Source organism: Gymnoscopelus microlampas (assembly GCF_963454915.1).
Source record: "Gymnoscopelus microlampas genome assembly, chromosome: 22".
In the NCBI taxonomy this organism is placed as follows: Eukaryota; Metazoa; Chordata; class Actinopteri; order Myctophiformes; family Myctophidae; genus Gymnoscopelus; species Gymnoscopelus microlampas.
This window is the reverse complement of record NC_139959.1, coordinates 41083536-41111035: the sequence shown is the minus strand read 5'-3', so window position 1 is coordinate 41111035 and position 27500 is coordinate 41083536. Positions and strand designations below refer to the sequence as shown.

At 39.1% G+C, this 27500-nt stretch overlaps 1 protein-coding gene across 1 annotated transcript in view; it reads left to right on the top strand.

Annotated features, from left to right (window-relative positions):
• The window catches only part of cdh19 (cadherin 19, type 2), a gene marked incomplete at its 3' end in the record, with an annotated part of 55741 nt that overhangs the window by 22024 nt on the left and 6217 nt on the right, over positions 1-27500 (top strand). The window contains exons 5-10 of the mRNA XM_084048695.1: positions 876-1043; positions 5514-5701; positions 8916-9169; positions 15779-15915; positions 18937-19058; positions 23123-23240. Of these exons, the coding sequence (XP_083904821.1) occupies positions 876-1043; positions 5514-5701; positions 8916-9169; positions 15779-15915; positions 18937-19058; positions 23123-23240 (987 nt within the window). The remainder of the gene's footprint in view (positions 1-875; positions 1044-5513; positions 5702-8915; positions 9170-15778; positions 15916-18936; positions 19059-23122; positions 23241-27500) is intronic.

The following is a 27500-nucleotide window of genomic DNA, read 5'->3' as shown; positions in this document are numbered from 1 at the left end:
GTTTTCAGCGAGCCCCCCAGCCCCAAAATGGCGGATTCGCGGTTGGAATGTTGTGGTTCGTCTGAATACACAGATCCCTCCGCCTTCCCTCCGCCTTTTTTTTCTCGCTTTTCAACAATGTCGCCTTCGCGGCGTTTCAAATATCATCGGATGAAGGCAAATACGCTGGCAAGGGGATAACAAACGATGTTTAATACCATGGGGGGCGATGTGTTAAACTCATTCTAGTTTAAATGGCGTTAAACTAGCGATTGAAAACAAAGTGCTTATGACATGGTTTACAAAGGCATTGGTACTCAAAGTGGGGTCCGGGGACCCCCAGGGGTACCTGAGGGGGTTCCAGGGGGTCCCCAGCTAAATGATGGACAGGGACCAAATGGACCCTCATGGGTCTGTAACTCTGAGAGTGTACAAATGGAACCAAATGGACCCTAACGGGTCCATTTGGTTCCATTTGTACACTCTCAGAGTTAAATTAACATTGATTTTACAATATGAATTGGGGTCCCAGAGACATACATGCCAGTAAATGGGGGTCCGTAGCCTTAATGCATGTCAAACTGGGGGCCCTTGAAATTAAAATGGTTGAAATCGCTGCTAGAGCCGTAAAAACCTTCTATTATGGGGGTCCCTGGATTATCTTTTCAAATGGGGGTCCGTGGTCTAATAAGTGTCAATTTGGGGGTCCTTGGCACGAAAAAGTTTGAGAACCACTGTGCTAAGGTAATACAAATACAGAAGTACAGTCCCGCCCAAAAACCTCATTGACTTGCATCGACATTATATTGTATTGGGACCGGTCAGAAGGTGACATAGCGACATTTCTCTCTCTCTCTCCTCATGATCTACCTCTCATCTCTTCTGACCCCCCCCAGGCATGGTGGTGACCTCCTGGCCCAACATGGACCGTGAGGCCAGGGAGGAGTACCTGGTGGTGGTCCAGGTGAAGGACATGCTGGGCCTGAGCGGAGGATACTCCTCCTCCACCACCGTCACCGTCAGCCTGACCGACGTCAACGACAACGGGCCCACCTTCAGGCACAGTGAGTGGTGGACGGTAACAGAGTAAATGTACTCGAGTACTGTACTTAACCCATTAAGACCTGAGGCCGATTAAAAAAAAAATGTCTAAGTGTATATACATATATATATATATATATATATATATATATATATATATATATATATATATATATATATATATATATATATATATATATTCATTCAAAGATGTGCACACATTTTCATGATTTTACACAAAATAGCAGATCTACAAGCTCGTATCGCGGCACTCGGTAGATCTGCTATTTTTGAGTAGCCTAAAGAAATCTAAAAATGACACAGATGCGTAGGAAAAAAAACATTTTGGGGGTGAACTATCCCTTTAAGTATAGATTCTGAGGATCTGTATACGTACTTTACTTGAATATTAGATTTGTTTTTGATACTTATTACTCTTACTTGCGTACATTTCCAAGACAAATATTTTACTTTTACTCAAGTACATTTCTAGGAAGGCTGTAAAGTACTTTTAGGTTGGCTGTCTTTTTTTTCATCCCTAAAATACAATTGGTCGCACTTCTGTTCTCACACTAAACACGTCTGTTTACTTGACCAGGAGTATCTGTACTCTTACTCAAGTACGGGGTCGAGTACTTCGTCCACTTCTGTCCATAACAATGAAAAAGAAAAGGAAAGGAAGACAAAGAGTGCGAAACATCATGCTGTGTGAATGTGTTTAATGGTATTTATACCTGAAAGGTATTTATGTAAGTGTGCCCCTTCTCCTGCCATGGGGCTGTGAGCCTGTGTGTGTGTATTGCTATACTTGTGAGGACCAAGTATAGTAGAATTTGAAGAAATATACATTGTGAGGACCGTTTTTTGGTCCTCACAAGACAAATGGTTGTTTTATAGTTAAAAAACAGTTTTTAGAGATACGTTTACCTTTAGAAAAACATTCAGGTCAGGATTAGACATTTAGGTGTCTTAGAGGTTAGGTTTAGGGATTGGAATTAGAATTAAACACGATTTATACTTAGTTGCGCGCCAGTGTCATGCACCGAAAAACAGCCGATCTATAAGCTCACAACGCGTCGCAGCGCGACGCGTTGTGGGCTTGTAGATCAGCTGTTTTTCGGCTTTAGGCTTACGGTTAAAAATGGCAAAATATATATTTTTTTAAATGACATTCATAAAATGGCTGTCCTAAACCGTTGATGTCCTCACAAGTATAGTACTACAAACGTGTGTGTGTGTGTGTGTGTGTGTGTGTGTGTGTGTGTGTGTGTGTGTGTGTGTGTGTGTGTGTGTGTGTGTGTGTGTGTGTGTGTGTGTGTGTGTGTGTGCGCGCATCTTGTTGTTGTGTAGCCCGCAGCCAAAATTAAAAGAGGTCGGAACGAGAGAACAGATGTACGGGGGGAGGGAGAGAGAGAGAGAGAGAGAGAGAGAGAGGGGGGGGGGAGAGAGAGAGAGATGGCAATGAGATCTTTTCCCCCCCGTCGACTGTTCAGTACGTGTGTAGCTTAATCAATTAAGACCGGGAACGCATCTGTGTCAATTTAAGATATATAGACCCCTTAACAGACGACGTCACACTGATAAGAACCAGTATGCGTGCAACCAGTATGCGCTAAATGAAACCCATTCTATCAGGTCTCGCCAGGACGTGCCACACTAGCCAACACACAAGAGGGGGTTGGGGTGTGCTGAAACCAGTGCACCCCGAAACAACAGGTTGGAAATTGATTGCGTGAAACAATCACCTGCGCATCCAGTCTCAATGTTAGTAAACAATTAATTGGTCTATTTGGCTGTTAAAAAAAAACAGATCTACAAGCTCATAGCGCGGCACTCGCGCTATGAGCTTGTAGATCTGCTATTTTTTTTTCCAATAGCCAAAGAAATCTTAAAATGACACACAGATGCGTTCCCGGTCCTGAATGGGTTAAGCGCACTGGATGAATGTAATCATTCACACATGAAAGGACATTTGTCCTGACCTTTAGGAAACAAACCTGGCATTCTCAGAGATAAAGCTCCCTAAATGAAGGCCGCGGGAAAGAAATCAATTCTGCCGAAATGAGAAAACAAGGATGACGTAAAGTCTTAGCGATGAATGCCACACTGTCTGACTGTCACAACACAAGTCCATACTATTGCTTCCTTTATACTTTTGCTTGTGTTCTGCGTTTTTGGTTTTCGAGTATTTAAACAAAGCATACCGATGGTTCGCCAGTGGTGGAAAAAGTACTCAAATGTTTTACTTAAGTAAACGTATCAATACTGCAGTGCAGAAATACTCAGTTTCAAGTAAAAGTAAGGTAATCTAAATGTATTTGAGTAAAAGTACAAAAGTATTAGTATCAAAATGTACTTAAAGTACCAAAAGTAAAGGTACTCATTGTGCAGACTGTCCCATTACACAAGATCGAAATGTATACAAATATTTTGAAAATAGCAGATCTACAAGCTCAAAATGCGTCACGATGCGACACATTGTGAGCTTGTAGATCTGCTATTGTCAAATGGCAGAAATATATATAGGGCTTAAGTGCATAGTGTATGTTTTGTAATAATAATACAAATCTACAAAGCAACTAGTAACTATAAAGTTTTCAAATAATTGTAGTGGATTAAAAGTACAATATTTGCCTCTGAGATGTAGTGGAGTAGAAGTAAAAGCACTGAAAATTCTCTATATTCTCTGTATTGTCTCTATATTGTATGAACATGTGTTTCAGATTAAACCTTTTTTTGTTTACTTGGTCTGCTCTTTTTTCCCTCTACACCCAATACCTCTTTGCCAAAAATAGCCGACCTACAAGGCGTTGTGAGCTTGTAGATCTGCCATTTTTGGCCATGAAGTTCCCCTCAGAAAAGGGATGCTAGGGTTCAAGTGGTTTATGTAACAAAAAAAATCATATCACACAAAGGTTTGGCGGACCCCCTGTAGTAACTCTGAGGACCCCCTAGGGCCTAGGGGTCCCGGACCCCCTGTTGAAAATCCCTGCTCTAAACTAAACTTACTGTAGCGTATCTACCAGCGGTATTCTTTCAGTTCAGTGGGTTTGCTTGTTGAGCACAACAACAGGTTGCATCAGCCTTAAGTCCAAAATGGAGGACGCTCAGAGACACAATCAGCGTCTCTCATCTTTCTTATTAGAGTTAGGCCGGGATTATGTGGACTCACCACAACTTATCTTTGACTCTCACAAATTGACTCGACCGCCACAATGTTCTCCATTCTTATCGTTTTGCCTTTGCTGCTACAGCAGACTCTCTTGACTGGCTATTAGCAATTTGCTGTCCACTTTTCTTTTTTTCGCCAGGCCTTACAGTGAGGCAGATCTTCACACGAGAGAGACCACCCACCATGCTAACTTGGCCTTGCATGCAGTTGCATACAGCAGTGGTTCTCAAACTTTTTCATGTCAAGGACCCCCAAATTGACACCTATTAGCCCGCGGATCCCCATTTGAAAAGATAAGCCAGGGACCCCCATAAGAGAAGATTTTTTACGGCTCTAGCAGTGATTCTCAACCATTTTAATTTCAAGGACCCCCAGTTTGACATGCATTAGGCAACAGACCCCCATTTAATGGCATTTGTATCACTTGGACCGCAATTTTTATTGTAAAATCTATGTCAATTTAACTCTGAAAGTGTATAAATGGAACCAAATGGGCCCGTTAGGGTCCATTTGGTTCCATTTGTACACTCTCAGAGTTACAGACCCATAAGGGTCCATTTGGTGCCTAATCTATCATTTAGCTGGGGACCCCCTGGAACTCCCTCAAGGACCCTTGGGGGTCCCCGGACCCCACTTTGAGAACCAATGGCATACAGCACAGCACATAGAAGATCTAGACAGAACCCACTAACCACTCTTGCCACTGATGGAACTCAAATGTTTTACTTAAGTAAAAGTATCAATACCCTACTGTAGAAATAGTCTATTACACAAGTGCGCGGTATTCAACATTTACTTGAGTAAAAGTGCAAAAGTATTGGCATCAAAATGTACTTAAAGTACCAAAAGTAAAAGTGCTCACTAGTTTTCAAGCTTTGAAATGTGTAGCTTGTGTTTGTATACACACACTTATGGAAGAGTAACAGCTTCGGAAACACAAAAGTGTATACAAATCCTTTGGGAAAATAGCTGACATACAAGCTGTTTTATGGTCATTTCGTGCTCTATTAACTTGGAAGAACAGGTCAACTTTTGATTTGTATTGGAGAAAGTTGCCATGAAGTTGTGCAAGCTAAACTCGCTTTGTGTTACGCAGCCTACATTGTAAAATCCTAAGTTACTTAAAAGTACCAAAAGTAGAAAGTATACTCATTATGCCGAATGTCCCATTTCACAAGTTTTCAAATGTGTAAAATGTATTAAAATCTTTTGAAAATAGCAGATCTACATGTTCACAATGTGTCGCATCGCGGCGCATTGTGAGCTTGTAGACCTGCTATTTTCAAATGGCTGAAATGTAGGACCCTGCGTCTTTCTGCAGACCTCTACACGTTCGGCGTGTCGGAGGCAGCGGCGGTGGGCACCACGGTGGGCAGGATCATGGCGGACGACGGCGACGTGGGCGTCAACGCCAGGATGAGCTACAGCCTGGAGGACCTGGAGGAGAGCGCCACCTTCACCGTCATGACCGACCCCGTGACCCAGGAAGGGGTGGTGGTGCTCGCCAAGGTCAGTCCACTTTGCGTGTTGTTCTCTGTGCAACTTGTTTAACGAGTAGTTTCTAACAACTCCATGCCCATTTAGACCGGGAATGAATTGGTGTCATTTTTAGATTTATTTGGGCTATTCAAAAATAGCAGATCTACAAGCTCATAGCGCGGCACCGAGTGCCGCGCTATGAGCTTGTAGATCTGCTATTTTTGGAAAAAAAACATTTCTCAAACTTTTTCATGTCAAGGACCCCCAAAATTATATGTATTTGGTCGCGCGGACCCCCATCTCAAAATATTCAGTTCCAGGGCCCCCCCCACGAAGCAAATATTTGAGTTAAAAATGTTTGCTTTAAAACAATATCTATTCAAAGATTTGCACACATTTTCAAGATTTTTCAAAAAGAAAAATAGCAGATCTGCAAGCTCATAGCGCGGCACTCGGTGCCGCTCTATGAGCTTGTAGATCTGGTTAATGAAGTGGTTAATGTAATACAAATTAAAAAAAGAAGTTCCTATCACCCAAGGATTTGTAGTAACTCTGAGGACCACCTAGATGTCCCCGACCCCCTAGAGCAGTGGTTTTCAACCTTTTTCATGCCTTTTTCACCCCTAAACTGATACACATTTGGCCGCGGACCCCCATTTGAAAATCGTTTGTGCCAGGGACCCCAAGAAGCAAAGATATCAGTTAATTTTCGCTTACAAAAATATCAATATTCAAAAATATGCACACCTTTTCAAGGTTTTTCCAAACAATAGCAGATCTACAAGCTCATAGTGTGCTACAAGCTCACACTATGAGCTTGTAGATCTGCTATTTTTGAATAGCCAAAGCTAAGTGGTTAAAATGATTCGGACGCTAACTTGTTAACTCATTTCGCTGGCGGAGCCCCTGGTACCCCCCCAAGGACCACTGGTGGTCCCCGGACCACTGGTTGAAAACCACGGCCCTAGAGGGGTCCCGGACCCCTGTCACTAAAACATATTTTGGTGGCTTAGAAATATTGACATTGGTCCGTCAAAAAATAAAAAGTCATCCACGTTGTGTTGTGCCAACACAACACCTCTGCCATTCAGAGATGGAGCGTGTTTTGCCATTTATGGGACACAGCGAATTTCAATTTAAATGGTCTTGTCAAACTGAATCATCTGTGGACTAACACTAATGGTCTGCATGCTGTTTTCCTCTCACTGACATCATCTTGTTAATTGAAAACACAGCGTTATTTATCTGCATGCTCCTCACAGCTGTTGTCCCCGTTGACATTGACTAAAAGCGTTTTCCCCCGGTCCAATCTGAGTCATGTCCAGAAACTCTGAGAAATAATCATCCGTCTTCCAGCACAAAGTTGGCATCGCAGCCACACAGTTTCCGAAGCTGTTACTCTTCCATAAGTGTGTGTACCAATTTATTCTAAGATACATATTACAGAGCCAGATAGCCAACAAAGTGTTGTTTTTTTTCCTTTTTCTTTTTACAATTACTATTTAGTCCAGAGTGATGTAGAGTATGGAAGGAAAACACAAGGTCGTTTCAGGAAAAGTGAAGAGAAGTGTAAAAAGGTCAGATGGAGTATGAGAACACTCGCCCCAAAACACGCTCGCCCCGGGTCAAATACGGCAACCTCGGAACGGTCGCCACCAGTATTCCTAACCTTAACCTCAGTAAAACTGTGTCTAACCCTAACCTTATTCCTAACCTTAACCTCAGTAAAACTGTGTCTAACCCTAACCTTATTCCTAACCTTAACCTCAGTAAAACTATGTCTAACCCTAACCTTATTCCTAACCTTAACCTCAGTAAAACTATGTCTAACCCTAACCTTATTCCTAACCTTAACCTCAGTAAAACTATGTCTAACCCTAACCTTATTCCTAACCTTAACCTCAGTAAAACTGTGTCTAAACCTAACCTTATTCCTAACCTTAACCTCAGTAAAACTGTGTCTAACCCTAACCTTATTCCTAACCTTAACCTCAGTAAAACTATGTCTAACCCTAACCTTATTCCTAACCTTAACCTCAGTAAAACTATGTCTAAACCTAACCTTATTCCTAACCTTAACCTCAGTAAAACTATGTCTAAACCTAACCTTATTCCTAACCTTAACCTCAGTAAAACTATGTCTAAACCTAACCTTATTCCTAAACTTAACCTCAGTAAAACTATGCTATGCCTAAACCTAACCTTATTCCTAAACGTAACCTCAGTAAAACTATGTCTAAACCTAACCTTATTCTTAACCTTAACCTCAGTAAAACTATGTCTAAACCTAACCTTATTCTTAACCTTAACCTCAGTAAAACTATGTCTAAATCTAACCTTATTCCTAACCTTAACCTCAGTAAAACTATGTCTAAACCTAACCTTATTCCTAAACGTAACCTCAGTAAAACTATGTCTAAACCTAACCTTATTCTTAACCTTAACCTCAGTAAAACTATGTCTAAACCTAACCTTATTCCTAACCTTAACCTCAGTAAAACTATGTCTAACCCTAACCTTATTCCTAAACGTAATCTCAGTAAAACTATGCTATGCCTAAACCTAACCTTATTCCTATACATAACCTCAGTAAAACACAAGAATACAAGAACCGCTGGGGGGCCGAGTGGTCCGTGGAAAAAAACTGGGGGAGAGTGTGTTTTGGGGCGAGGGTTCCGGTTACCGATCAGAGGTCATGTCTGTATAGGTTACTGTATTAACCCATTAAGACCGGGAAAGCTTCTGTCATTTTAGATTTGAACCATTTTAACCATTATCTTATACTTTGGCTATTCACAAATAGCAGATATAGTACAAGCTTGTAGATCTGCCATTTTTTGAAAAATCGTGAAAATGTGTGCAAATCTTTGAATATATATAGATTTGTAAAGCAAACATTTGTAACTGAAATCTTTGCTTCTGGGGGATTCTACAAAATGTCTTCTAAATCCTAACAGTTTTTTGAAAAAAGGTATGTTGCTATAATCAGTGGTTCTCAAACTGTTTCAAGTCAAGGACCCCCAAAATGATATGTATTTGGCCACAGACCCCCCCCATCTCAAAATATGTTGTTCCAGGGACCCCCCAGAAGCAAAGATTTCAGTTACAAATGTTCACTTTAAAAAATATATATATTCAAAGATTTGCAAAAAAAAAATCAAGATTTTTGAATAGCCCAAAGGAAATCTTTAAAATGACACAGATGCGTTCCCGGTCTTAATGGGTTTTACCCGCCTTTCCACAGCCTCTGGACTACGAGACCAAGCGGCGCTTCGTCATGGCCGCCGAGGCGGTCAACGACCACAACGACACGCGCTTCCTGAGCGACGGCGACTTCCGCGACCGCTGCACCCTCAAGATCGTGGTGGCGGACGTGGACGAGGCGCCCGTCTTCCTCGCCCCGCTCTACGAGTGGAAGGTCCCGGAGAACGCGGCGCCGGGCACGGTGGTCGGCACCGTGAGCGCCCGGGACACTGACACCGTCAACAACCCCGTCAGGTACAATACCCATAGTCAGTGGTGTAACTAAGTACATTTACTCAAGTACAATTGTTGAATTGTCTATACTTTTACTTCTACTCCACTACATCTCAGAGGCAAATATTGTACTTTTACTCCACTACAATTATTTGAAAACTTTAGTTACTAGTTACTTTGTAGATATAAATATATTAAGTTATAAAACATGACATTAACCTCTTCAGCCACTATTTTATACATAGGCTATTTGAAAATAGCCTATCTACAAGCTCACAATGCGACGCGTTGTGAGCTTGTAGATCGTCTATTTTCAAACATTTTAGTACTTTTACTTTTGGTACTTTAAGTACATTTTGATACCAATACTTTTGCAATTTTACTCAAGTAAAAGTCCGGACTTTTACTTGTAACAGAGTTCTTCTACATTGCAGTATTGATACTTTTACTTAAGTAAAACATTTGAGTACTTTTTCCACCACTGGTAATAATAATAATAATAATAACAATAATAATATGACCCGGCCGCTAGCTGTCCAAACAGTCAGCAGAAAAGAATGGCACGTGTCAATGAATGTGTCAATGAACGTGTCAAATCAGAGACTTACTGGAGATTCTCTCTGTCAAAACCCATGGCTGCACATGCTGACTTGTGGGGGCGGTGATGGAAGGAGAGAGGAAATGATGACACACAAAGGTGATTGATTGATGCTCCAGCCTATCATTAGAGGGCTGAATAAAGTTGAGGCCAGCTCAACTTTTAAGCCGTCCCGTGATCTCACCACCAGTGCGTCCCGGGACTCACTTCATTGAAAACCTATGACAACATCACTGTATTTTATTGTATTAGATATGTGATGTTGTTACCTGACAATCAGTTGCCTTTTGGTGATCGGTTGATATCGGTATCAGAAATTAGGAGTTGGAAATACCGGAAATTGGCAAAAAAGTCAATAAACGTACTATACCTGTATCTATCAGCAGTATTGTTTTGCGGGCAGTTAGGTTTGCTTGCTGAGCATCCATCACCCAACTGGTTGCAGCCATGAGTCCAAAATGGAGAAACTCAGAGACACCAGTGTTGATTTAGACAGCACATTGTGAGTCTTTTGAATAAAATTCCTTTTAGTTTTAGTCATATTTGAGTCATCTGAAATGTTTCAGTTTTTGTATAGTTTTAGTCGACTAAATATCATAAGGTTATAGTCGACTAAATCTACCGTTGACTAAAATGTATTTTGTCGGTGCCTTGATGGCGTTGTAATGAATGATTTTACACTTGGTTGCACGCTGAAGCTTGTGTATTTGTGTATTTATTCGGATACCCATTAGCTGTGCCCTAAAGCACAGCTAGTCTTCCTGGGGTCCACAAAAGCTCACAACTGCGACGCTTTGTGAGCTTGTAGATCTGCTATTTTCAGAGCAAATCACCCACGCACAACCAAACAAAAAAGTGTCTTTGACTTGTTTTTTAGTTCTACTGGATCTCTTCTCCGCTAGTCCCTCCCTAACATTCTAGTCTAGTTTTCATTTGTTAATGTAATTGTCAATATATTTAGTCTTAGTTTTAGTCATCATAGCTTCGTTTTTGTTTAGTTTTTATTTAGTTTTCGTCAGTGAAAAAAGGTATAGTCGACGAACCTTACCATCATAGTTTTAGTCGACGAAATCAACAGTGAGAGTCACGGTTTCTTCTCATTAGAGTTAGGCCATACAGTACATGTCAGGTAAATAAATATGACCCTGGCCTGTCCAAACAGTCAACAGGACAGAATGGCATATGCCAACCCCCAGCCTGACACTATATGATAATGAGGTAGTGTGTGTGTCAGTGTGTGGGGGAGTCGCTTAACTTCTACTCCACCACATCTCAGAGGCAAATATTTTACTTTTTACTCCACAACAATTATTTGAAAAAAAAATTAGCTACTAGTTACTTTTCAGATATACATTATGATATAAACACACATTAACCACCTTAGCCCTATTTTATACATAGGCTCTTTGAAACTAGCCGATCTACAAGCTCACAACGCGTCGCGACGCGTTGTGAGCTTGTACATCGGCTAGTTTCAAACATTTTAGTACTTTCTACTTTTGGTACTTTAAGTACATTTTGATACCAATACTCTTGTACTTTTGCTTGTAACAGAGTACTTTTGCATTGCAGTATTGATACTTTTACTTGAGGAAAAAACATGTGTGTACTTTTCCCACTTCTTATTAGAGTTATGCCATACATGCATGTAAATATGACCCTGGTCTGTCCAAACAGTCAGCAGGAAAGAATGACACATGCCAACCCCCAGCCTGACACTATATGATAATGACCAGGTAGGTATGTATGTATGGCGGGCTGGAGGCGTGGAGAGTGGGGGGACGGGGGAACGGGGGGGGGGGGGCGGTCGCTGCTAGACAGCGGCAGCAGCGCCCCAGACAGCTCCCCTCCACGGGGTGAAAAATCATTCCATTTCAAATAGCGTTATACGCTGCTTCGGTAGCATTCAGTTGTTTTTTTTTACCCTTGATCTCTGCGGAGTATAACCCTGGCCCGTTGTACACGACGCGGCCATATTTATCTCATATTACTTTAGTGAGGAAATGAGCCCTGCTGAATAAATCATGGGCCCCATTTTTTTTCTTCTTTTTTTCATACCTCACAGGCCTTTCTTTCTTTTTTTTTCTATCTATGGCGGCGGTATTATCACAAAGTGAACGCGGGACGCGGTGGAATGTAATAAAGAAGCACGGCGCGAGGCCGGCCGGGCATATGGAATTCACATTTGCACTCATTTGCAAGTGGAGCACGTTTTCTTTTTTGCCGAGGAGGAGGAGCAGCGACAACGCTTTGAGCTTGTCGTCCACAACCCCCCCGCACACATACACACCCCTCACCCCCTCTCCTCCCCCAGCAGAGCTGGAGAGTGGCAGGTGCTGCCAGTGGTGGCAATTTTGAGGTATTTTTTTAACTTTACTGGAGTATAGTCCAATTTTCAGCACTTTTACTTAGGAGGCAAATATTGTACTTTTTACTCCACTACACATTTTGAAAACCTTACTTAATAATTAGTTTGCTGATATCAATTATTACATTATAAAACATACAGTAATCACTTTAGCCCTATTTTATACAAATGTTATTTGAAAATAGCAGATCTACAAGCTCACAACGCGTCGCATCTTAAAAGCATTTTAGTATGTTAGTACTTTTGGTGCTCTGAGTATATTTTGATGCCGATACTTTTGTACTTTTACTCAAGTAACATTTTGAACGCGGGCCTCAAAATGTTGAGCCCCCCCCCCCCCCCCCCCCCACACACACACACACACACACACCCCTCCCCCCAGCAGAGAGCTGGAGAGTGGCAGGTGTTGCTCATCATGGCAGCTTCACCTTGCCGTGTGTCAGTGTGTTGTGTGTCAGTGTGTTGTGTGTCAGTGTGTTGTGGCCCGTCGGGTGACATTGTTGTCACCGTGCATCGGTGGGGGCAATGCATTGTTGACGTGATGCCATTGGAGAGCAGTGGTGTAAAGTGACTAAGTACATTTACTTAAGTACTGTAGTTAAGTACAATGTTTAGGTACTTTTACTTCACTGGAGTATTTCCAATTTTCAGTACTTTTACTTCTACTACATCTCAGAGGCACATATTGTACTTTTACTCCACTATAATATGAAAACTTTAGTTACTATTTACTTTGTAGATTTAAGTACATTTACTTAAGTACTGTACATTTTGAATTCCAAACTTTTACCTGTAACAAGGTACTTCTACATTGCAGTATTGATACTTTTACTTAAGTTACAAAATGTTAGTACTTTTTCCACCACTGTTGGAGAGGCCAATTTCAACTATCTCTAGTAAATACTAATAGTAGGATTTAAATGCATTTAGTGGGTTAATTGGCTCGTATACAGTGGTGGAAAGTAACTGAGTACATTTACTTAAGTACTGTACTTAAGTACAATTTTGAGGTATTTGTACTTTACTTGAGTATTTCCAATTTCCAATACTTTTACTTCTACTCCACTACATCTCAGAGGCAAATATTGTACTTTTACTCCACTACAATTATTTGAGAACTTTAGTTACTAGTTACTTTTCAGATATAAACTATGATATAATGAAACATACATTAACCACTTTAAACCTATTTTATACCTAGGCTATTTGAAAACAGCAGATCTACAAGCTCACAACGCGTCGCATCGCGACGCGTTGTGAGCTTGTAGATCTGCTATTTTCAAATATTTAGTACTTTTACTTTTGGTACTTTAAGTGCATTTTGATGCCGATACTTATGTACTTTTACTCAAGTACATTTTTAATTTTGGACTTTTACTTGTAACAGAGCATTTTTATATTGCAGTATTGGTACTTTTACTTAAGTAAAACATTTGAGTACTTTTTCCACCACTGCTCGTATACTTTGGCCCCCAAAACAAACCCATGCTGTTGGTAACACCGTGGCCCGAAAGAGGCCATGCATTATTCACTCATGTTTTGGGTCTGTTGTTTACCATTCATCACAACACGACAATCAGTCTTAATAGGCCTGGGGAGCCACGCTGAGCTGAACACAGACGTGATAAACACTCCTCTGTTAGGCAATTTACCATCGTCTATTATGTGGAAGAAATAAAAAATAAAAAGAAGAATTTCTGATTTAACCCATTTAGACTGGGAACGCATCTGTGTAACCACTTTAACCATTATCTTATACTTTGGCTTTTCAAATATAGCAGATCTACAAGATCATAGGATTTTTTTTTTTTTTTATTCAAATCTTTGCTTCTGGGGGGTCCCTGGAACAACATATTTTCAGATGGGGGTCACCGGCCAAATACATATAATTTTGGGGGTCATTGACATGAAAAAGTTTGAGAACCACTGATATTATAGCAACATAAGGTTAAAAAAAATATGTTAGGATTTAGAAGATATTTGTAGAATCCCCCAGAAGCAAATATTTGAGTTCAAAAAGTTTGCTTTAGAAAATATATATTATTCAAAGATTTGCACACATTCTCACGATTTTTCAAAAATAGCAGATCTACAAGCTCATAGCGCGGCACTCGGTGCCACGCTATGAGCTTGTAGATCTGCTATTTTTTGAATAGCCCAAAGAAATAAAAAAATGACACAGATGCGTTCCCGGTCTTAATGGGTTAAGGAGTTACAGTATGAAAAAAATGATGTAGACCCACAATATTCCTCGTTTGAATGGTAAGAAAAATACTTTTGTTCATCTACGAATAGTATTCAATAGCAGTACTTTAAGTAAAAGTATCAATACTGCAATGTAGAGACACTCTGTTACAAGTAAAAGTCCGGAATTCAACATTTACTTGAGTAAAAGTACAAAGGTATTAGCATCAAAATGTACTTAAAGTACCAAAAGTAAAAGTACTCTGCAGATTATGTAGAATGTCCCATTTCAAGTTTTCAAATCATAAAGTATAGTTTTGGACCGCGACGGAGGCGCGCCGTCTCAAGCGAACTTGAGCCACGAGAGGTACCACCGAGCGAGCTAAAGCGAGGCTTAAGCCGACTGAGCACCGTTCCGAGTTACGTACCGACAGGCACAGAATCGTAAAATCATGTTTTGGCGAGAGCGTTTGCCCCAACTGCCGCTCAGAGTGTCTCCTGGCCACTCACAGCGCGTCCTTGCACAATCGGTATAGGTTTTGGGATCACGCTACAAGACGTCATCAATACTAGGAGCAGTACAATTATATTTACAGAGAGACAGAGAGGTCGGTAATTTCTTTTGGCAAGCTAGAAGACTTGTCTGGGTCCAGTTGCAAATTGCAGACATACAGATGTGCCATTTCAAAACTTCAAATGTCCTGCCATCGCCAAGACAGTACATTTTCAGGGGATTCCCAGGGCAATAAGAGGGACAAAGAAGGGCATTTAAAATGCTGAATTATTTTGATGATCACTGCTTTTATGATGCTAATTAATTTGAGCAACTGGTCAAGGACCTCTTCAAATAACCTTTTGCCTCATAATGAGTCTGACACCTTCTTCAACACACATTCTTTTGTTCTCATATGGATGTCTGTTGAAGGGAAAAACGGGGGTGTGTAGTGACAACTTCTTTTCAGGGGCAAAACAGTGCCTTTTTAAGGGCAGAACAGGGAGGAAAAAATGCATTTTCAGGGCACTTTCAGGGAAAGAACAGTAACGTGTGAAGTTTTGCACATCTGTACATCTGTACATGTGCTCTCTCATGGCGGTTTTGAAGGTTTAAGCCCAATCAGAGTCCAGTTAACTCCTATTATAACTCCCACTATATAAAAGTATTTTACATACATAAGTGTTTTACATACTGTATGTGAAAATAAATCATTGATGTACATACATGTGTCCTACTTGTTGTGGGCACATTGCACAAGGACTTTTATCAGTCCACCGACTCTCTCATGCGGCTTGCTACTCTGTAAAAACAGCACTTCACATCATGTGCATAATTTCCCTGCGGTACGTATCGTGCCTTCTCTGTGTGCCTTTGTGTGTGTGTGTGTGTGTGTGTGTGTGTGTGTGTGTGTGTGTGTGTGTGTGTGTGTGTGTGTGTGTACTACTGTTTGCTAGCTGTTACATTATGGTGATTTTGTCTTCTTAGATATGCAATCGACAGAAGCAGCGACGTCAGAAGAGCTTTCAAAATAGACCCACATAACGGGACCGTGACGGTGGCCAAACCTCTGGACAGAGAGACCGCCAACTGGCACAATGTGACTGTAGAGGCCAAGGAAACAAGTAAGTAACATTTGGTATTGTTACATAATATACATATGCATGGATTAAAGGGATAGTTCACCCCAAAAAAATACTTTTTTTCTATGCATTAGTCACCCCATGGAGACTTGAATTCATGGATATTTATTTGTTTTTGTCTCATTCCGTAAGCCAATAATTTGATGACCACCGGACCGGTAGGCAGCGGTTCCGGTAGGAGACACAAAGGAAACTCTTTGTGTCTCATTACATTACAGTCATTTAGCAGACGCTTTTATCCAAAGCGACTTACAATAAGTGCATTCAATGTAGGTAGGGAACGAAACTACTAATCACCAGAAGTCTGAAGTGCATTCTCTTCTAAAACAAGCAACTAAGAGTATACCTAGCGCTAAGGTAAAAGTGCAATTAATCAGCTACCTACTTTCTTAAACATATGAGACAAAATCAAATTCGTACAACTAGTTAACAGCAAGTAGGCAAGGCGAAGAGGTGGGTTTTCAGCCTGCGGCGAAAGATGGCCATGGGCTATGACTCTGCTGTCCTGACATCAGTGGGGAGTTCATTCCACCACTGTGGGGCCAGAACAGAGAAAAGTCATCAAATTATTGACTTAGGCATGCGACGAAAACAAAAAAATGGGGGTGACTAATCGAAAAAAAAGGCATTTTGGGGTGAACTATCCTTTAAAGTTCTCAGTCGCCACAACTGATTTCAGTCATGGGGATTCCTTAGAAGCCAGCATATCTTCTATGAAAGCATGTCGCACACCGAAAATAGCAGATCTGCAAGCTCACAACACATTGCAGCACAACGTGCTGTGAGCTTGTAGATCGTCTATTTTCGGGCCTTATATTTAGATTAAAGAGGTGGTAAACTAGCGAAAAAAGACATCGTCTTCCCATGAACATGAATGAAACGTCTCAGAAATATCATACAAGAAAAATGTAAAGCCTCAGTCCTTGATTTCTTTAACTGGTTGAGCTGGAATGTCAGAACAGCAGCAACATAAGGTTTAGAACGATAATACCTAAACACAGTGGTGGAAAGTAACTAAGTACATTTACTTAAGTACTATACTTAAGTAACATTTTGAGGTATTTGTACTTTACTTGAGTATTTCCAATTTCCAATACTTTCACTTCTACTCCGCTACATCTCAGAGGCAAATATTGTACTTTTACTCCATTATATTTACTTGAAAACTTTAGTTACTAGTTACTTTTCAGATGTAAATTATTACATTATAAAACATACATTAACCACTTTAAACCTATTTTATACCTAGGCTATTTGAAAATAGCAGATCTACAAGCTCACAACGTGTCGCATCGCGACGCGTTGTGAGCTTGTAGATCGGCTATTTTCAAATATTTAGTACTTTTACTTTTGGTACTTTAAGTACATTTTGATCCCAATACTTTTGTACTTTTACTCAAGTAAATTTTTTATTCTGGACTTTTACTCGTAACTGAGTATTTTTATATTGCAGTATTGGTACTTTTAAGTAAAGAATTTGAGTACTTTTTCCACCACTGCTAAACATCACCATTACTTTTTTAGTCATGAGATTTTATATTTTGCTTTATTTTATGCATAAGTATTCTGGTGTAGATGAGAAAGCCATAAACCATATGTCTGGCAGTAATGTCTTGATTACAAATCTAAATTGTCACCCTGGAAGAAAGCAAAACAACTCCTTTTTGTAAAGGATGTGTTTTATAGCTGTGTGTCCGTATGGTTCTGCCTCCTGTCTGGTTTTCAAAAGAATATTTAAGCCATTTAATCCGGAAACGCATTTGTGTCATTTTAGATCTGAGCGATAACCATTATTTTTTATACCTTGGGCTATTCAAAAGTAGCAGATCTACAAGCTCATAGCGCTGCGCACAAGTTTGTATAGAGCTGCTATTTTTGAAAAATCTTGAACATTTGTGCAAATCTTTGAATACATCATTTTTTTTTTAAAACGACATTTTTTAACTCAAATCTGGGGCGTCCCTGGAACAGCTTATTTTAATGGGGTTCGGTGGCCAAAAACATATAATCTTGGGGGGTCCTTGACAAGAAAAGGTTTGAGCACCGCTGATATAGAAACAATAGTTTTTCAGAAAAAAATTAAGACATTTGTCGAGACATTTGACAGTTACAAATGTCCGCTTTAAAATATATATATTCAAATATTCTCACAAATTGTCAAAAAATAAATACAAAAAAGCAGATCTACAAGCTCAGTGCCGCGCTATGAGCTTGTAGATCTGCTGTTTTTGAGTAGCCAAAGAAATCTAAAATGACAAGAGATGCGTTCCCAGATTAAATGGGTTAAAACACCAAGTCTTCATGCTTTTCTCCTGTTTTTATCATTGTCCGTCAGTTTTTTTCCACCACAGTTGTAATTCAAGGAGATATATGAACACTAGTTTGTCACTCTGTAGTATTGTTTAGACAGAGCCGTTACAAAGCATTTATGATACAGCACCATGATGCACCCGATGGACTCTATCAGTGGTGGAAAGTAACTAAGTACATTTACTTAAGTACTGTACTTGAGTACAATTTTGAGGTATTTGTACTTTACTTGAGTATTTCCAATTTCCATTACTTTTACTTCTACTCCACTACACCTCAGAGGCAAATATTGTATTTTTACTCCACTACAATTATTTGAAAACTTTAGTTACTAGTTACTGTTCAGATGTAAATGATTACATTATAAAACATACATTAACCCCTTCAGCCCTATTTCATACACAGGCTATTTGAAAATAGCCGATCTACAAGCTCACAACGCGTCGCATCGCGACGCGTTGTGAGCTTGTAGATCGGCTATTTTCAAATATCTTAGTACTTTTACTTTTGGTACTTTAAGTAAATTTTGATGCCAATACTTTTGTACTCTTACTCAAGTAAATTTGAAATTCCGGACCTTTACGTGTAACGGAGTACTTCTGCATTGCAGTATTGGTACTTTTACTTAAGTAAAGAATTTTAGTACTTTTTCCACCACTGGCTAAATGTCTATCTTTTCTTCCCGAGCTACAGAACAGGACCATTTGTCCTCCGTCGTGCCGGTGTTCATCAAAGTGCTCGACATTAACGACAACGTGCCGCGCCTCGCCAGAGATTACCGCCCGTTTATCTGTGAAGGGACTCAGGCGGGAGAGGTATGTATATATCCTGATGCATTCAGAGGCGGAAAGTAACCAAGTACATTTACTCAAGTACTTCACTTATAAGTACAATTTTGAGGTATTTATTTTACTGGAGTGTTTCCAGTTATCTGTACTTTTACTTCCACTCCACTACGTCTCAGAGGAAAATATTGTACTTTTTTTACTCCACTACAACTATTGTACTTATACACTAGTTACTAGTTACTTTATAGATTTAGATTATTATTTCAAAACATACATTAACCACTTCAGCCCTGTATACATTTCGGCCGTTTGAAAATAGCCGATCTACAAGCTCACAATGCGTCGCGATGCGGCTTGTAGATCGGCTATTTTCAAAAGATTTTAATGCATTTTGAAAACTTGAAATGGGACATTCTGCATAATGAGTACTTGTACTCTTGGTACTCTAAGTATATTTAGATGCCAATTAGGGCTGGGACTTTAACTGATTAATTTAGATTAATTAATTACAGAAAATTAACGCGATTAAAAAAATTAATCGCATTTTAATCGTGCTTAGTTTTTGCACCTTCTCACTGGACGAGTTTCAGGCGTACCAGTGCACCAACCAACAGACAACAAACCCCTGTGCACGCAATGGGAGAAGAAGTCGATCAGACTGCTTTGCTTGGCCCAGTGGATGGGACATTTAGATTTAAAAAACTCTCTGATGGAACCGTGGACCTGAATCTCTGAACATATTCCTAAAATTGCTGCGCTTTATGGTAAAACTTGCACTGATCTGTTGGTCTGTTTAGTACCACCTTGATAAAAAAGCTATATTTTGTTGCTTAAACTTATGTATTCACTCATTGATTCATATTTTGTTGCTTAAACTTATGTATTCACTCATTGATTCATATTTTGTTGCTTAAACTTATGTATTCACTCATTGATTCATATTTTGTTGCTTAAACTTATGTATTCACTCATTGATTCATATTTTGTTGCTTAAACTTATGTATTCACTCATTGATTCATATTTTGTTGCTTAAACTTATGTATTCACTCATTGATTCATATTTTGTTGCTTAAACTTATGTATTCACTCATTGATTCATTCCTATACCAAAATCAGTTTGAACTGAAAAAAAGATTGCTTCTCAGGTCAAATATTGATATGCGATTAAAATGCGATTAATTTCGATTAATTAATTACAAAGCCTCTAATTAATTAGATTCATTTTTTTAAGTACAATACTTCTGTACTTTTACTCAAGCACATTTTGAACAACGGACTTGAACAACGGAGTACTTTCTCTACCACTGGATGCATTGATATTTCAAGATTTTATCCCAGCAATGAGAATGTGTGTGGAATTATAGGACACTTCTTTTACAATATAGACTTGACCTTACCCAAGTGACTGCATCTATTTTGCATAGAAGTATTGCACTTAGACCACATGTTTTTAAACAATGGCAGCAGTATAGAAAATGAAATATTTGTGGCTGTGATACTAGCATGCTACCTATGTAATTGCATTAAGGGCTAAGGAGATATTCAAGACACATAGTAGTGAGTACTTATTATGAATACACAACAAACTCATTGTGAACCATATTAACCCATTAAGACCGGGAACGAAGCTGTGTAACCACTTTAACCATTATTTGATTTGCATGGCTATTCAAAAATAGCAGATCTACAAGCTCATAGCACGGCACCAAGTGCCGCGCTATGAGCTTTTAGATCTGCTATTTTTGAAAAATCGTGCAAATGTGTGCAAATCATTGAATACACATATATATATATATATACATATATATATATATATATATATATATATATATATATATATATATATATATATATATATATATATATTTAAAGCGAACATTTTTAACTGAGATCTTTGCTTCTGGGGGGTCCCTGGAACAAAATATTTTGAGATGGGGGTCCGCGGCCAAATACATATCATTTTGGGGGTCCTTGACTTGAGGACCACTGATATTATAACAACATACTTCTTTTTTTTTTCTCAAAAAACTGTTAGGATTTAGAAGACATTTGTAGAATCCTCCAGACGCAAAGATTTGAGTTACAAATGTTCGCTTTAAAAATATATATATTCAAAGATTTGCACACATTTTCGGGATTTCTCAAAAATAGCAGATCTACAAGCTCATAGCGCGGCACTCGGTGCCGCGCTATGAGCTTGTAGATCTGCTATTTTTGAATAGCCCAAAGACATCTAAAAATGACACACAGATGCGTTCCCGATCTTAATGGGTTAAAATGTCATAGAATTGTTACTGCTGGATGGTAGGGCTAAAATATATACAGTATACAGTATATACACTGATACCATCATTATCTGTGGAGCTGCTGAAACGTCAAGTCTGAGTGACACATGTCAGAGGATGAGGCTTTCCTTTTTATATGAATATACATTTAAATTTCAAATTGATATTTTTATATGAATATAAATTTCAAATTCAAATTCATATTTTATATGAATATAACTTTAAATTTCAAATTCATATTTTATATGAATATAACTTTAAATGTCAAATTCATATTTGTATATGAATATAACTTTAAATTTCAAATTCATATTTTATATGAATATAACTTTAAATTCCAAATTCATATTTTTATATGAATATTTTTGATATCGCTGTTGTCGGGCAGAAACCTCTCATCTCCATAATCTAACAGTTTGTGTTTTTTCCATAAATTAACGCCATACTTTGATCACACTACGTCATCACACAAAAGCATCAAAAGTTGTAGAGCTGCTGCTTCTGATATATTTTTGAATGTGAATGGTGAAAAGTCATGTTGGATGTCATGTTGGTTTCCACCCAACAGAGACAATATGGTACCACGGTTATTATAGTTAACGGAAACTAACATTAAAAAAACTTTAAATAAAAAACTACAATAAAAAAATAAGCGATAACTGAACTGAAACTGTATTGTGTGTTTACAAAACTAACACAAAAAAACTGAAATTACAGACACAATGCCCTTAGTTTTGGTTTGTGGATGGTTGGTGGTTCGTCTTTAACACTGCCAATCCCGAGATATCTTGGGACATTAAATCCACCCGTTACCTGCGTATCCCGAGATATCTCGGGATCGTCTTTTAATGTGGTTTTGATAACGAAAAAAAAAATGTTTTGGTACCATCCTTGATTTTTTTTTTTTCCCCATGACGCTTCCGACCCATCCTATGAGAACATTTCCGACAACCGTTTCCGGTTCGTTTTTTATCTTGAAAAAACAGTTTTTCCCTGGTTTTGGCTAAAGATCATGGTTTTCACACGGTTTAAAAAACGAATGGTAAGCTCCGGTTGTATTTTCTTTTCTTTGATTGACGAACGGTTATCCTCTTTGTGTTTAAAAACGATCTGATAGAAGATCGGAGGCTAAGCGAATCTAAGATGGCCGGTGGGGAAACGTCACAGCCACGTCACAGCCAAACGGATATGACGTTTGCAGCATCTTTTACCGGCTGATAACACAGAAGAAGAAGGAAAAAAAAAAGTGTAAACATTATGAGGGCTCGTACGTCCGTCGTTGCTGTTTATAAACACCATCCGATCGCGGATTTTAATGGATATAATTTTTTTTTGAACGGTTCAAAAGGCTATAAAACTCAAAAACGCTGGCAGTGGGTGAGTACCTTATGAATAAACTCTGGCAGGGTATGTGTTAACTGAATACATTTTTAAATGCTAAATGCTATTTTTATTGCACAATACAATCCTGGCACCTGACAAATAATCCAAAGAATAAAAAAATACAAAAAAATCCAAATCCGCTCTAAAAAAATAAAATAAAAATATTCAAAACAAACTAAAACTAAACTAAAATCAAAATCCCAAACTATTATAACCTTGTATGGTACAACCTTGAGCATGTTGTCCTTATATTACAACTCTGTGTGTGTGTGTGTGTGTGTGTGTGTGTGTGTGTGTGTGTGTGTGTGTGTGTGTGTGTGTGTGTGTGTGTGTGTGTGTGTGTGTGTGTGTGTGTGTGTGTGTGTGTGTGTGTGTGTGTGTGTGTGTGTATATGTGCGTGCGTGCGTGCGTGTGTTATTCAGGTCATTCAGCTGCTCAGTGCCGTGGATCCAGACGACCCCGTGGAGGGTCACCACTTCTACTTCTCCATGGTCCCAGAGAAGCAAATCAACCCCAACTTCACCATCAGAGATAATCAAGGTCATGAAATGTTCCTTTAATAATATAAACCCTCCAGAAAAACACAGGCTAAAATGCTTGATTAAAAAAAAACAATGTTGCACATTAAAGGGATAATTCACCCAAACAAAGTTTTTTTCCCCTATGGCAGTGGTCTTCAACAGGGGGGGTCCTTAGAGTTACTACTGGGGGTCCGCCAAATCTTTGTGTGATATGATTTTTAACTTAACCACTTGAACCCTAGCATCCCTTTTCTGGGGATGCCAAAAATAGCAGATCTACAAGCTCACAACGCCTCGCAGCGCGAGGCGTTGTGAGCTTGTAGATCTGCAATTTTTGGCAAAGAGGTTTAGAGGGGAAAAAAGAGCAGACCAAGTACAGTAAATAAAAAAAGTATAATCTGAAACACAATGTTATACAATATAGAGTAGGGGGTCCCTGCTTCATCTCTCCCTCAGCTAGGGGGTCCTTGGCCTGAAAACATTGAAGACAGCTGCCCTATGGATTAGTCATCCCATGGAGACTTGAATTCATGGATATTATGTTGTTTTGGTTACACACCTAAGACAATTTAATTTGATGGCAGCGGTTCCGGTAGGAGACACAAAGGGGACTCTTTGTGTCTCCTACCGGAACCACTGCCGGTCATCAAATTATTGTCTTAGGAATGAGACAAAAACTAATAAATATCCATGAATTCTGGGGTCACTAAATCGGTATAGGAACAATAACACATTTTGGTGAAATATCTCTTTAAGCCATGGGTCTTCAACGTTTTCAGGCCAAGGACCCCTTAGCTGAGAGAGAGAGATGAAGCGGAACCCCCTACTCTATATTGTATAAAATTGTGTTTCAGATTAAAGGTATTTTTTTTACTTAGTCTGCTCTTTTTTCCCTCTACACCTATAGCCTCTTTGCCAAAAATAGCCGATCTACAAGCTCGTCGAGCTTGTAGATCGGCTATTTTTGGTTAAAGTTCTCCTCAGAAAAGGGATGCTAGAGTTCAAGTGGTTAAGGTAAAAAAAATAAAAAATCATAACACACAAAGATTTGGCGGACCCCCTGTAGTAACTTTGAGTACCCCCTAGGGGTCCCGGACCCCCTGTTGAAGACCCCTGCTTTAAGTTAATTGTCTGAGAAACCCCCCCCCCCCCTCAAACTTTTTGTTGGGGTTTTGTTTCATCATGCTCATTTTGTGCAAAGCAACGTGTAATGAAACGGTAAAAAAGTGTCCACAGCTGAGCTGTAACTAGCTGTGAGTCAAAACTACTCAAATTGAAGCAATTTAGAGTTTCATAATAGCCTGTGTGCACAAACAATACTGAAGCATTCCTTTGTGGACGTTTTTTTTAGACAACACAACAATACGTTTTTGAAATGATATAATATACTCTTTTTTTTTTTAAACCAACAAACAAACAAACAGCGATGCAGAAGAGTTTCAAAATTACCGTCTCTTCTCACGAGAGTTGATCTCTGTGGAAATCTAAAATGTGACGATGAAAACTAGATCATCGTATAAGTTCCTTAATTCTTTAAGACCGGGAACGCTGTGTCATTTTATAGATTTGAACTATAAGCATTATTTTGTACTTTGGCTATTCAAAAATATCAGATCTGTAAGCTCGTACAAGCTTGGACAGATCTGATATTTTTGAAAAATCTTGAACATTCATGCAAATCTTTGAATACAAATAATGTTTTTTAACAACATTTTTAACTCAATTCTTTGCTTCTGGGGGGGTCCCTGGAATAACATATTTTGAGATGGGGGTCCGCGGCCAAATGCATATCATTTTGGGGGTCCTTGACAAACATTTTGAGAACCACTGATATTATAGCAACATAACAACTGTTAGGATTTAGAAGATATTTATAAAGATTTGCAAACATCTTCATGATTTAAAAAACATAGCAGATCTCCAAGCTCCACAAGCTTGTATATCTGCTATTTTTGAATAGCCCAAATAAGTCTAAAAATGACACAGATGTGTTCCCGGTCTGAATGGGTTAAGCTGGCTGGCTGGCAGGGTAGATTCTGCACATATTGCTACTATAGACCCTCAAGCTAAAGTTGTTTTGGAAATATCTCTGCTCTATAAATGTATTGCAGAGAGAGAGAGAGAGGCAGACTGGAGAGAAACTTTCTGCAGGAGTTATAGTTATACCAGTCGGTTCTCAAACTTGTTCATGTCAAGGACCCCCCTAAATGATATGTATTTGGCTGCGGATCCCCCCCCCCCCCCCCCATTTCAAAAACATTTTGTGCCAGGGATTTTTCTAAAATAGCTGATCTACAAGCTCACTTTACACAGTGCAAAGCAACGTGTAATGAAATGGCAAAAAAAGTGGCCACAGCTGAGCTGAGCTGTAACTATAGCTGGAGTCAGCTTGTATATCTGCTATTTTTGCCAAAGTATGAAATAATGGTTAAAGTGTTTAAAATGATTGTGACGTTATATTAACTAATTCCGCTTGCAGTATTGATACTTTTACTTAAGTAAAAAAAACAAAAACAAAGTAGCAGATCTACAAGCTAGCTACAAGCTTGTAGATCTGCTACTTCTGAGTGAGCTGTATGATGAATTTAAACCCGCCCCTCTATACACGAAAGCAGGGAGGCTAGTGCAGCCTATGGTGAAAGTGACACCTCCCTCTGACAGGGTTATTGAAGGGATGAAGGGGAAATGATGTCATAATAGCCATTGGCTGTTTGAAGATATCCTGCAAACTAGCAGCATTTTTGGGGAAATTGAAGGTGAAGTATTGAGTGACATCGATTACCAAAATGGAGGCACAGGGAATTTTTAGAAATTCAGTTTTTCGTTTTTTTTTTTCTACATCTGAGCCTTTGGGCTGAGCAGACGCTGACTGTATATGAAGATGTCATTTTATTATAATAGGATTCACTTCGTCCTCAAATACTGTCATGGATATGGAGTAGTGAAGGTAGTAACAGCCCAGAATGGTTAACCCATTAATGCCGGGAAGGCATCTGTGTCATTTTTAGATTTTTCTTTTTTGGTATAACCATTATTTTATACTTTGGGCTATTTTTGAAAAATCTTGAACATTTTTGCAAATCTATGAATCTATTTATGTTTAAAGGGAAGAGGTTTTACTCAAATTGCTTCTGGGGTCCCAACATATTTTAAGATGGGGGTCCGTGGCCGAATACAATTTTTGGGGGTCCTTGACATGAAAATGTTTTGAGAACCACTGATGTATTAGCAACATAAGTTTTTCTTTATTTTTTTAAACAAGACATTTGTAGAATCCCCCAGAAGCAAAGATTTGAGTTACAAATGTTCGCTTTAAAAATATATGTATTCAACGATTTGCACACACGATTTTTCACAATTTCTCAAAAAATAGCAGATCTACAAGCTCATAGCGCGGCACTCGGTGCCGCGCTATGAGCTTGTAGATCTGCTATTTTTGAATAGCCCAAATAAATCTAAAAATGACACAGATGCGTTCCCGTTCGTAATGGGTTAAAATAGTCTGTGAGAGAGAATGGACTGAGATGTTTGACTGCATGTGGCAAAGTTAAGTTGCAATGTTCTATATACAGGAGGGAGCACTTGGGTGTTTTTCTTTTCTAGGAAAGCATTCAAGCCCCAAAAACAGCCACCAGGGACTGTTACTGTATGACTGAAATGAACACTAATGACTCATATTTCCATATGCCACGAGGAATATTCCACTATTGTATTTCGTGCAACCCCTAAACAATTTAAATAAAATTCCACCGTAAACAGCAGAAATAGGATTTGACAAGCCTGTTGCGTGTTCTCTCACACACCTTGGCTCTGCTCCTCTGAATCACATTTAACCCATTAAGACCGGGAACGCATCCGTGTCATTTTAAAGATTTATTTGGGCTATTCAAAAATAGCAGATCTACAAGCTCATAGTGCGGCACCGAGTGCCGCGCTATGAGCTTGTAGATCTGCTAATTTTTTTATTTATTTTTTATCCTGAAAATGTGTGCAAATCTTTGAATATCGATTTTTCTAAAGCGAACATCTTTTTTTTAACTCTGTTACAACTTCTGGGGTCCCTGGAACAACATACTTTCAGATGGGGGTCCACGGCCAAAAATCATATCATTTTTGGGAGTCCTTGACATGGAAAAGTTTGATAACCACTGATATTATAGCAACATATTTGTTTTTCAAAAAACTGCCAGGATTTAGAAGACATTTGTAGAATCCCCAGAAGCAAAGATTTGAGTTAAAAACGTTCCCACATTTTCTTTTTTTTCCCAAAAAATAGCAG